This window comes from Aspergillus brasiliensis (genome assembly GCF_001889945.1).
Source record: "Aspergillus brasiliensis CBS 101740 unplaced genomic scaffold ASPBRscaffold_1, whole genome shotgun sequence".
NCBI classification, from domain to species: Eukaryota; Fungi; Ascomycota; class Eurotiomycetes; order Eurotiales; family Aspergillaceae; genus Aspergillus; species Aspergillus brasiliensis.
This window is the reverse complement of record NW_027137442.1, coordinates 2,512,156-2,524,679: the sequence shown is the minus strand read 5'-3', so window position 1 is coordinate 2,524,679 and position 12,524 is coordinate 2,512,156. Positions and strand designations below refer to the sequence as shown.

General features: G+C 49.2%; 1 protein-coding gene across 1 annotated transcript; it reads right to left on the bottom strand.

Moving 5' to 3' along the window:
* Window positions 1–1,104: 1,104 nt before the first annotated feature.
* Window positions 1,105–3,170, bottom strand: ASPBRDRAFT_115058 (arrestin family protein; the record flags this gene model as incomplete). Its single annotated transcript, XM_067616868.1, has 5 exons — window positions 1,105–1,944; window positions 2,003–2,431; window positions 2,494–2,812; window positions 2,879–3,022; window positions 3,109–3,170. 5 exons carry the CDS (start codon window positions 3,168–3,170, stop codon window positions 1,105–1,107), a joined length of 1,794 nt encoding a protein of 597 aa, XP_067484927.1.
* Window positions 3,171–12,524: the final 9,354 nt, after the last annotated feature.

Below are 12,524 nucleotides of genomic sequence, written 5' to 3'. Positions count from 1 at the left end.
AAGTCACCGCCCAAAGCAGTTCTACCCCTCAATCAATGGCGCAAATCAGGCTCATCCCACGATTTGTTGGCTTCCAAAAAGGGCCTCCGATTCCGGCAAGGGATCATCGCAAAAGAAAAGGCTATCCTTTCCGGGTCGATTGATCGCAGGCGATGATGTGCTGGTCCGTGTGAGCATCGACTATCTCTGGTGATCTAGTCCAGCTTGGAGGAGAGTCTCGATGATGCCCGCTTCGGAAATGCCACCTCCGCAAGCGGATCCCGACTCAGCCACACTTTTCCCAGGAACACCCAAATTGCTCGATTTTTGGCCTCTTGCCTTGTGGCTACGTCAGAACTGCAGAGTTCAACCAGACAATCCCATTCATTGATTCTGCACCTTTCAAAATTTCTTGGCTTTCATGTTTCACTGCACCTGTAGTACACTCTACTTTTATTCAAAAAGCTTTATGCGATGATGTAGTGTAGTGTAGATCTATTGCTGTCGTAACGCTAATGCTATGAAATGTATTATTAACATGTAAAATGTGCTGCCCCCTTTGCGAGGGGTCTTTTTGGGGGTAACATGTGCATAAGTCGTGCCGACACCTGGTCATAAAATATCTGCTCGTAATGTGCCTGTCATCTCATCATGGAGGATGATCAGAATAGAAAATTGAAGAAAAGAAACCCGGACTCCCTGTCCTCCCAGTCAACCCATGCCGTCTATTAGTTGCAAACGCCGGTAATATGAATTTCCCACCCAACGAGTCTAAGTATGTATGCGACAACTAGAATCATTCAAGAGGCGCAACGAAACCCTCCGTGTCCCTTTCTTTTTTTTTCTGAAACACCTTGACACGGAGACAGGCAGTACACGCTGTTGATGCTCTATGGGATAGGCCGAGATCTGAAACGCAGTGTCCTCAAGACAGCCAGCATCCGAGGACCGATGAATATGTGCGAGGTGGTGCTCTATCCGGAGGGTCGGTCAGGCGGAGCCAGTCTCGCCTTCTCACCCGACCACCTAGTGGTCCGAGATAGCATAACAACTCAATCTCTTGCCGAACCCTTCTCTTTCAAGAAACTGGATCGACTATTATCGTTAATGAAATCTGCAACCGAATTAGACCCTGGCTCGAGCTTGGACAAGACGCAGTCGACGTTCTTCGTCGTCGTGACTGGTGGAATTTGGGTGAAGGAGGCCAGACCGACTGTGAAGCGCATCGATAGCGGAGAAATATGAAGACCCGCGGCCGGCGGTGCGGACATGAGCCTGCTGAGGCGACTGGGGAGCAGAGATGACCACATCCTCGGCGATGACAGCTTGGTAATCAGGCAGTTCCGAGTCGCAAGGGCGAACAGTAGTGCGGACGGCGGTGGAGTAGCTCGGGACACGGCTCAGGGTCTCGACTTCAGCATACTGAGGATGGTAGGGAGTCGCCATTCCAGAGTGGATGTAGTCGTGATCGACCTCATCAGAGGGACGACGGGAAAGCTCAGGGCTAGCGGGGCTGTGCGAGTTGGATCCGGATCCCCCTCCGAAGTAATCGGGAGGAACGCCCAAGCGACGGCTGTCGTTTTCCGAAGGCTCTTGGTCCGTGGGTGAAGGCTGATCATGTCCAATGGCGCGTAGGATCGATAGACGGGTGTGCAAGGCAGAGGCGGAAATGTCGGTGGTGGTCAACGCATTCATCGAAGCAAGGTTCTCGGCGGAAAGATTACGGCTAAGGGTGCCGAACGGAGTACCAGGGCCACTTCCAGGGCCAGGGGTCCGGTATCCAGAAGGATCAAGTTCGCTGTACAGTTGATCGAATTGATGTTCGCCGTACAAAGGAGGAGCCTGATGAGCAATATTGTCGACTGCTCTTTGAGCAGACTGAGGGGTCTGGTCGATAAGGTTGTTGTTCTCGTCGATGGCCAGGCTGGGGGAGATGAAGATCGAGACGGGAAGGGTGGCGCGAAGCTGCAACGAGGTCAGAATACACTTCCCAGTACCAAATTCAAGCGGTGAGTTTGCATACCTCGCTGACGTGTCCATCAGGATTCAAAAGCTGAACGCGGAACTTGAGCTTGTGACGAATCTTGATGCCCCTGGTGTCAGTGTCTTGCAGGCAGCGAGTCAAAGTCTTGGGCAGGTCGAGATGACGCGAAAACTGGTATCCCTCTGCCATCTCATCGATGATCTCCAGACTGCTGTCCTCATCTAGCTCGTGCTCATCATTCAGGATGGTTCTCGTACTCTTGTACGTGTTGCGGACGGAGTCAGGCTCTTCCGGGTTCAAGGTAAGGTCGTGGCTTTCAATGAGCTGAGACGAGATCTGTCCGATTCTGAGTCCCTTGAGGAGAGGGATCAGCTTGAAGTCGACACGGATGCTGGTTCCGAAAACCACGGCCTTCGTCGGTGTGCTGATCGAGTATTCAATCTTGTTTGGCCAGACATTTTCCACGGACTACCGTACAGTGTTAGTGAAAGACATGCGCTAATAGTAAAGAGGTAAATGTAGGAACCCACCATTGCGTGCGCAAGCTCAAGAGCACTGGGCTCGAGAGTCCGAATGATACGGAGCGGCCGGCGAACAATGATATCCTTGGCATATTTGCGTCCAATTTCCGCCTTGAAGCGATAGGTCACGTAGGTATCGCTAAGGCCTTCCACGCTCTCTGGCATGGAGCCCTCGAGGACAAGGTTGATGGGATACTCGTAGTTGCCCGCCGGCAGAACCTCCGTCTTGCTTTTACCCGCATCTCTGAATCTCCAGGTCTTTTCGTAGAACACTCGTTCTCTCCAGGACTTTCTACCACCCCCGGCAGTACTCGACGGCAAATGCCAACTAAAGAAAGCATGATCAGTTCCGATTCTTGTCGCATCGGGGGGAGGGGTTGCCGACAGCACTTACCAAACCCGAGATATACCCGTGAGGTGGAGTCTAATGTGCTTGATGGACAAGGGCTCCGACAGACAAAGAATGAGCTTTCCGCTCAGATGGGCACTGGCCGCTTCTTCCTCGCCTCCGCGAAATACAATATAGTCTTCATCGAGACTGTGATGCGACAAAAGGGTGGTTAGCCGTCGCATACGGGCAGGAAGCCGGCGTGCCGGAGTAAGTGCGAGAATGGCATGACTCACCGGATATCAAAGTATTTCGCGTTACTGGCGCTGCCTCCGCCACCAAAGAAACTCAAAGCCATGACGTTATTGTGTTAAACCAACAGCTGCTCGTGTGCAGCTGCCAGTAGAAGGGGAGGGGGAGCCAAGAAGATATATGGGCGATTATGGTTGTAATGTGAGAGGGAGAGTGGGTGGGCGGGCGGTTGATGTATTTAATCGAACTAAAAAAGGAGAAACGTAAAAAAAAAGAAATGGGAAAAAATGGAAAAAAGAAAATTTTAATAAGAAAGCGTCCAAGGAACCACGACAATGCGACGGAACTATGGCGCGAAAGGGAATAAAGCCTGCCACTGATCTGCTTAGGACTGACCAGATTTGCAGACAAGACCGGGTCGACAACGGGTCCCACTATGAGCAAGGAAGTTGGTGAGTGGAGACTTGCAAAGCAGCCGTTTCCGTCACTTGCGTCTTTGGGTCTTTCGGAGAGGCCTTTTTGGCCCGGGAGTGGCAAGGCGGTCCTTGGGTAGGGGATAAAAATTGGGTTAAGTTGTTCCGAAGATGATGCGATTACCAGCGGTGTTGACTAAGCCAGGTTGATGATAACCTGATGCTCTAAAGATAGAACGATGACTCGACGACGTGAGAGCGCTTTTGGAGCAGAAAAAGACGGCCGAATCAGTATGGCAGCAGGTAAAATTTAAGAAAGGGTAGTATCGGCATCGGCAGCGGAGACAGTGAGAAATTGGCAAGCGGGAAGTAGGCCGAAGGGGGGATGGATGGCTGGATGGCAGCTGGGCCTCCGACCAAACTGAATGTTGTGGAATGTGTGTGTGGGGGTGGGAAGATGTTTAAAAAGGGCTCATCCAAAGGGTAACAACAAAGTGAAATAAGAAGGTGAGCCGGAGTGATGGGGGAAGAATGAGAGACGGTGATCAAGAGACAGCAAGAGCAACGGAGAGAGAGGTAGGCGAATGCAAATGTTCAGCCTGAATACGTTACATCACCAAACATACCGGAGAAAAGGCCGCGGGCGCAGGAACCAGTTCCCTTTCGTAAGGGAAACAAGGCTGGCGGAGGGGGGTGAACTGTCACGGTGTACTTTCCGGCTAGATTGATTTCAATCCCACTCGTTATCGCAACCCGTAATAAGCAGACGATAAGTGTCGTGATTTGATTATGCTTGTATCTTTTTCGTTTTTCTTCGTGGAAGTTGGTCACAAAGTGGGCTAGCTAGCTAATCTTGCAGTGACAAGACAAGAGCAGTGAGAAATAGATAGTCAAGACTTTTATCAAGACCCAACAAAGGCCCCATCATCGTCTGGGATGATCGTCCGGTTTTATCTACACGGAAGCATTGCTCGTAAGATCGGCCCTAGGCCTTGGCCGGCAGTCCGGTTACCCGGTGGCTATCACAAGGCAATAAAAATGACATTCAGATGGGTTGAAGAACCCAGTACTCCGTAATGATAATCATAATCGCCAAATGACGATCATCGAAGTAACATTAATTTATTATCCTTTTGTGTTATTTCCCCTCTCCTCAGCCAGCAGTTCTGTTGGCCTGCGCTGTGCAATAGTATGCATGCCTCGGGATCATCCTTCCCGCATGATTCTCGATCTTGTCTTCTTTGAGGGGGGCAAATCGGGTTAGACATTCCGCAGGAACAGCCGGTCCTGCTAAGAAGCTGTGCCCAGAAAGCAACCAGGATTGAGGAACTAAAAATTTCGTGATGGATACGTCCCGAGAGAGTGCTCAGACACCCATTAGTTTACCCCTCCTCCTCCCCTGATGCCATCAAAAAAGGCGCGCGTCCATCCTGCAGGGTAGTCGCACAACAGCTTTGCAATACCAGCTGCAGGAGTTATGCAAGAGATCGTGACCACTTCACCCTAGTATTCGTCACTCCTGGGCGCCCCACCAGATGATCTGCTTATCATGCTACTCTGAACCCTGCACCCTCTCTCTCTCTCTCCCCCTCTGCTCGGTTCTGGGTGTCATATGTTGTTGTAACATGGCTCTCCTTCCCCCCCTCCTCCCCCAATTTCTATTGTGGAACACACAAAACACACCACTCCGTAACCGTACTTCTGCAAGGAAATTAGCCTTACAGCGGGTGGCATGACATCTCGAGTATCAAGCCATGTGCGGTCCCGATACCGATAAGAAACACGGTAAAAGACGTAACGCTAATAGTTAAGTTGAAGATGGCAGAAAGACAGTGTCCCCTCTTGCGTACAACCCTTCCCTGGCAACGACAAAGCAACATGGCACCGTACCTATAACTAGTAAGTCTAGAATCCTACATAGTGCATGCATCTTTCAACGCCAGCTCCAGCCCAAGATTTAAGTCGAGCTTCGCAAGCCAATGCCTGAAAGTGGAGACGGAGGGAGATGCGTCCTTTCTAATCTCCTCGGGCAGGACCATGGGCTTCCGACCGCAACTCCACCACGGCTATCCAGGACAGGCTGGTTACTAGTTAGCCCACGCAGGCTACCGAGCGATACCACCAATAACATACTATACAACTGCTTCGGTCAACTAGGACAGGCAGGGGGGAGGGAGAGGAGAGACTATGAAACCCTTGATATGGCTATGATCGCAATCGCGTAATCCATGCTGCACGGGGCATTGTCAAATCAAAGGGCTCCATATTGGACTTGAATATTAGCGTTACATTCGTTAACCTGACGTGGACGCGAGAACACGCAAAGAGACGACGCTTCATAAGCTCTTTGCGGAAACCAAACTACTAGGAGGTAATGCTCTGCAGCGCTGCTCTCTGCAGAGAACAAGGCTCTCCTCCCTGCCCCCATGACTGATTCTACTCCCTGTTCGGTGTAGCTACCACTGACGATGATCTACAAAGCTATGTCGTCCTCAGACCTGAAGAGTGCAATAGTCTAGTGATGTACGTACCCCGTGCGGAGTGCATAGCATTGAATGCAGACCACGCATCGCTCTTGGACATAGCCGTCGGCGAGCGGACAATGTTAGCCACATGTAACTACGGAGTAGTAGGAGTAAGGATGCACCGACCGGGGTTGGCAACGACGAGGGTTTGCTGGCTGACACGAGGTACTTCCAGCTGAGTTGGATGATTCCATGTGAAACCGCGTCTATAGGGCTTCTAGAATCAGTAATACTAGTAGCAATAAGATCTCCATTGGTACCTGACCTTAAGTTCTCATTAACCCTTCACACTAAAGAATACTTTGTTAATAGGCCACCCGCGTATCCCTCGGGGCACACACCGCCGTCGGGTACTTCCGGGGGACATCTAACATGTGATCGGAGAAACTCGCATAACTCCGATAATCGCCACTGCCGCGACCCGACATTTAGTTAGCGGCATCACCACGATTACGAGTCCTGCCAACCGCAAACGTCGATGTCGGGGGGAAAAAAAACGAAAATTTTGGGAGGATTGACAAGGACATTGTTACCCGTAGCTAATCACGGTGGTCGTACCGAAATTTACCAAGTTTTCTTGCCGTAATGGTGACGCCTTCTGAAGGGAAAGGGACTTTTCGGGCCGCAACCTCCCCCAGTAGCCTAGACACACCGCTAAGGTCTCTTGACGCAAACCATGATTTCACGCACGAAGAGCGCTCGAGACCTGGGTGCACGCGTCCTATCGTGACGGCGATCATGGACAGCCAAAAAAGATTGAGAGACCCACCTTATCGTTGTCATTCTCCATGAGCAAGTGACGGACGACTCAATCGTATCGATACCTCAGGGTTGAAGTGGGCATCAGAGTCGGTGAGTCAGGGTTCCAGAACAAATTTTCAGATGGATATGATGTGCAGAACTAACCTGTGATCACATCATCCAGCCAGCAAAGTCAATAATGTGGGCCAAGATAGGGAACTGGGCCCACTCTAAGATTTGGGGCTCGACTGTCAAAATTTCAAAGGACGTACGCCTTCGAAGTCCGCCATTGCAGGTTGCGCTGGACTTTCCTCATCCTCTTCCCACCACCCAGCCTTCTGTAGGCAGCTTCAATGATGATCCCTGTTGGCCAGAACCATCGAAGAATTTTGGTGATAGCTAATTGTATCAAAGCGTCTCCAACGGTGACGCAGCTTAATCAGAGGCCCATCATTGAGAGCATGTAGACTCTGGAAACAAGACCAATAGTACTTGATAATGGCATCTGAGTGATAAAATTCCAAGATTGGTGCTGCAAGCGGCCGCCAACGTGCAGCCAGCCATGTTTCACCATCTCTAGGCTGATACGGAAGCTAAGATTAGGTACGGAATGCCGTGGTCCGTAGGCCTTGGATTTTCCTTCGGCTTGCCGAGTAGTACTTTGGTCTAGGGCGTCTAGCTCCGTCAGACGAACCGCTGCCCCCGTTCTTCTGCACAGAGTTGGCGAATCACAAGCGACAAGACAATCAATGGCTACCTTGGGGTCTTGATTGTCGTGGCAAGTTAGTGAGACAGATTCGTAGACAGTGTCAGGACCTCTGAAGAAACAGTTGGTACAGCGTAGCGCGGAAATGCCTCAATGGAAAGCCTTGTCTTCCAGATCCTTGAGGCCCTACGTGGTCATTGGCCGGTCGGATAAAAGCCACAAGCCAGTCAAGGGCCCTGATGCCGACCGTTGGTCTCAGGCGATGGACCAATGGATGACATCCATGGACTGAACCAGGGACGGGCACGGACTCACTGCGTTGTCCCACGGCCAGTGGGAATCTTCTTCCCGCTCCTTGTCCACTGTTGCTATTTGCTCGGGCTGCTACGGAGTACGTCGGGTGTCACTCTTTTGGCATCTGCCATCGCGGACAGAAGAGGGGTAAGTAAAATGAGGATGAATAAGCGAATCAGGAGAAATTCGAGCGTCAAGCAGGAAATAAAGCAACTCATTATGAATATTTCCGAGGCGGAAGTTGCCGCTGGGTCCACTGCTGAATGCTGAATGCTGAAACGGACATGAGATCCCAATGCAGCAAAAGCTTGACGGTGCAGATACTAGAGGGATACTAGATAGACGCCCAAGGGGTTTAGAGCATCGGAGGTCGGTAAAAGATGAAGGAGGGTACACCGGCATGCTGGAAGAGGGATAATGTTTTTTGCGCCAACTCCCTTTGATGGTGTCTTTTTCGTGGGTTTCTTTGTGGACGGAGAATTTCCTTCCACTTTTGCGACCCAACGGGCGGCGGTCCTGAGCGGCACGTGGCCCGAACCGAGTCCCATTCGTTGTTAGTCAATTTCCCTATTTACCCGAGTTATGCGATCGCAGGAACGATCCCCCTTCCTGTCGGACAGTCTGATAGTTATTCTTTATGGTTCGATACGAGCATATTTCCTTATCTACCAAGTACTAGCGCTGACTGCTGGCCCTACGGCAATCTGACCGGGTCATACCTTACACTAAGGGACTTACATTTCTCCCCCTCTGGAAAATAGCTCGTCCCTCCTTGTGGCAGCCACCCATGCAATGGATGCATACGCCGGGAGTTGCTTTTGCAATTGGCCGGCTGTCTGGCCGGGATCTACCTCCCAACCACTTGGTTTCGATGGTCTCGACCTTCACTACTGCCACATAACTAGATGATCCACCTTGCTACTTATCTTTCGTACTGTGTACTCCGTATGTCCACCCAAGCAAATGATACCATCCCCGTGGTTACTGGTGCATTGAAAGGGTGAACAAAGAAGAGAAGGGTGGTTACACGGTCTCAATCAATGAAGGTTGAGGTCAACAACATACCAACCAGACATTTAAACTCTTCGTCGAGGTTTAATCGATCGGCCCAGTCCGTGGCACTTGAGTGTCCGTGACGTATCACCATGATCGTCAGCACTGCCCCTCGCTGTCTCTATGGCCTGAGCTCATTGCCACGTTCATTCAACATGCCATTCAGCTGCTTCCTACCTGTAGTTTACATTGTTTTCTACCGAATCCTTACCCGAGATTCTTATCGCGATCTCTTGATGTGAGCGATGAAAATTCATATTTACCAGCTAGTCCTCTGCGAAAGATTTATCAAACTGCTCACAGCCCCTTATACTTTGGATCCGGCTGTCCGGATATAATAACGCCTGTTCTCTACCTTTTGAGCGGGCACTTCTCTAGAAGAATGATAAGTCCGTCTACTGTAGCATCTGCATCTATCCAATCCACAGCACTACTCTCACACCTTGAATGCATGACGTGCTGCTACCGGAACACCGATATTCCTTACACATGACAACATCGCTCGCAGATAGACGTTCGGGCGCTATGCCAGCTGATATCCTATAGGTGCATTTTTATCAAGGATGATCGGCTGATTCATTCGATCGGAGTCACCGTATCATGAAACTCTCTTTTTTACGATTGAAAGGCAAATAGTTGAGCGTTCCCTCCTATCCAAGTATTGGAAAGGTCTCGTCCGTTCGATAGCTAGGACGTCTTCCCGAGGAGGACTACACAACCTTCTAGGTCCAGAGTCCAGACAACATCGTATCCCTGCAGGTACCACCACCCAGTTGGTGAACAAACGCTGCTAATGGCCAGTATATACCGCAGATTGAGAGTGGCATCTAATCAGACACCCTATAGAGTAGCAGCACGGCCCATGTCGTCATGATAGTCCGTGAGCGAACAGCCCTGTAAGAGCCTAGATACAATAGGCCATGTCGTGGAACCTTTATCTAGCGGTGGAACAAGGCTGTGGATGTGACGCGACCTTGGTGGCGTTTATTCCTATCACGGAAGTTTATCCTAGCTGGAGAGGTCCTATCTACGGTATTTTCTGTCTTGCGAATTGGACGATTTTCTCTCATTTGAGACTGGGAGCTTATCATTGGGCGGTATCATCAATGGTCACAACAATCACTACGAAGCAAAGACCGTGGTATCCCGAAAGAAATAAAACAAAAAAAAAAAAAATATTGTTCTCAATAGGACACTTCAAGTGGTTCATAGCTTGCCCAACACATGCGTAGCGAACCGCTCGAGCGGACATTACTTGTACTAACGGTAATCACTTGAGAACCTGAGATATCTCTTCTATCTCATGAGTTCATCTTGTTCCAACCCCCGTATATAGCATCCTGTGGCGCCTGGGATTCCATGTTAAATGCCTTCAGATGATAGCCGGGCGCGACCATGATACAAACAGACATGCTGTTATATCTTACTCTTCCACGAAGGAACCGATAAGCGCTTTAGGCCACGCCAACCCATTTCTCGAATGAACTATCCATTCGTGCTAGGCCATAGATGTAGCGACAGTCATACCTGCAACTTCTTTGTACTGTTTGTCTAGTAGAGCATTGATATCTTCCTATTGATAGTATGACAACACTGAGAATGAAGAGGTAACGGTAGCCAAGATTGGTCGGCAGGATGTCACCAAGTAGACATGGGCTGGGCTGGGTTATCTCAAGCAAATGAACTATAACAATATCTTCCATTAATATCATTTCCTATATAAATCAGTCCACACTTTATGCAACTGCAAAGGCAGACCAATTGAACCCCACTGTAACTCCTCGGTTGCTCGTACTTGCAAATTGCTAATATAGTGAAGTTTATCATCTATGTATGGGCCCTTGGAAAGCTCAAACATGTCCTCGAAACGTTGCATGGTACACTTGAGACTCGGGATTTTCCATTCAGATGCATATCCTGAATGGGATATATAAGATATTGGAGTCAAGGTCCGTCCTGTCCATCAGTATGAGCGTTTCGAACACGTCATCTGAAGCAAAGTCGGGGCGGGCCAAGGATGAGATGTCAGACGTATCGGACGCTATTAGGTCGTCGATTTAACTTATGAGGGCCGTTGGGAGGGTGTCGACGTGTAGAATATAATGAAACTTTGCCGGCACCTTATACCAGTTGCTTGATAGTCTCCTCAATGGCATTTTGACGGTTGTGGATTAGGGCCCAGAAGTGTTGGTGCCTCTGCATCTTGGGCAGTGGATCGGAGACTTTCTCGAGTGATCTTCATCGAAACTGGTTTAGAAGGAAGCGTGGTCTGTTTGTAGCTGCTGTGGTCCCGGATTGCAGTCCTAGTTGAGAACAAAGAATTGGGCGTGGATCCATCGCCAGTTGTGATTATAGGACACCAGCTAATATTCAGGTTCTCCTGAATATAATAGCCACTATTGCCAAGAGGAAAGAAACTCTCAAGTCTTCTGTAGACCATTCCAGTTTTTTGAACAGTCGTTGAACTTCCCTTGGAATTCCACTTAGTACTAGAGGCAGAATAGAGTCAAGTCCGTTGAGAGTCCATCAAGAAGTCTCCAATAACCAACTGTTATTGGCTTACTCTCCTCAGGCATGGGACATGAATTATAATCATCGGATGCCACGTTAAAGCCCTCCATCTGGTCTGATCTGCCGATGTAGCACCATTGTCTTGCTGTCTGTTTATCATACTGTTCGAGATACGTGTTCTGTTTCCAGACTATAACCCACAGACACAGTATATGGAAGCGATGGAGTTGTACGCAGTGTAGATAGGTGTAGCTGCTTCCAATGGTTTCCCTTGGCGATACTTATTTTTCTGTAAAGTTCAGTCAGGAGAGACCTCGCAGGCTAAGCGTAGCCATATCACAATCCATAGTACTAATGCACAGTAGCACTGCCTGCCGCGCAAGCCTGAATGGACTGGAAGTCCACGTCCACACTCTTGCTCCATAGATTATGTCCAAACAACGGAGCTAACCCTCTTTTGAACTTGAATCGCTCTGTGCTATGTAAAGGTTCATGCTGAATTGACGGCCGTCCAGTCAACATATCGGAAAAGTCGGCCCTCTCCAGGCTGAGAAGATGATGTTCTGTAGGCTACATAGGGACATCTGCCGGCCTTTTCTGGGTCGTATTAGTTGACGAACATTTCTGGAACATCCCCCCCGAATCTGTTTTTCCAGCGTATCTGTTGTAGTACTAGTATTGTTCGTATGGTACTCTAATATGATACTTTCTCTAGTCCTCTCTGTGGGCAAGAGGATGAAATGGGGTACTGAAACAGCATTCATATTCTGATATGTCATTTGGCTGATTTAGTACAGTGGTCAAGGGTTCTGCGTATATAGCTGAGACTATTGTAGAGTATGTAATGGACTATCATATCTATAGGATGTTTTGAATCATGCTGAGCTGCCTCTATAGAGATATAAAGTGATGTTAGAGATATAGTCAGAGGAAGATATCAAAAGAAAAAGCAGCGAGAAGAGTATTTATAAGTCACCGACCAGTGAAGCTAAGAAAGAACCCCTCATGAATAAAGAACGTATCCTATTGAATTATCCAATTCACAGAGATAATAAAGCCATAAACGACATGAGTGGCATGAGCAGATCACCAATGTAACCAAACTAATGAATGGACAGCCACCCACGTCTACATGAATCCTTCTTGAGCCACGAGGCTCCTACCGAAGCTCTTATTTTCGGGGATCAAGTCCAGATGACACCAGAGCTCCTGCCTGT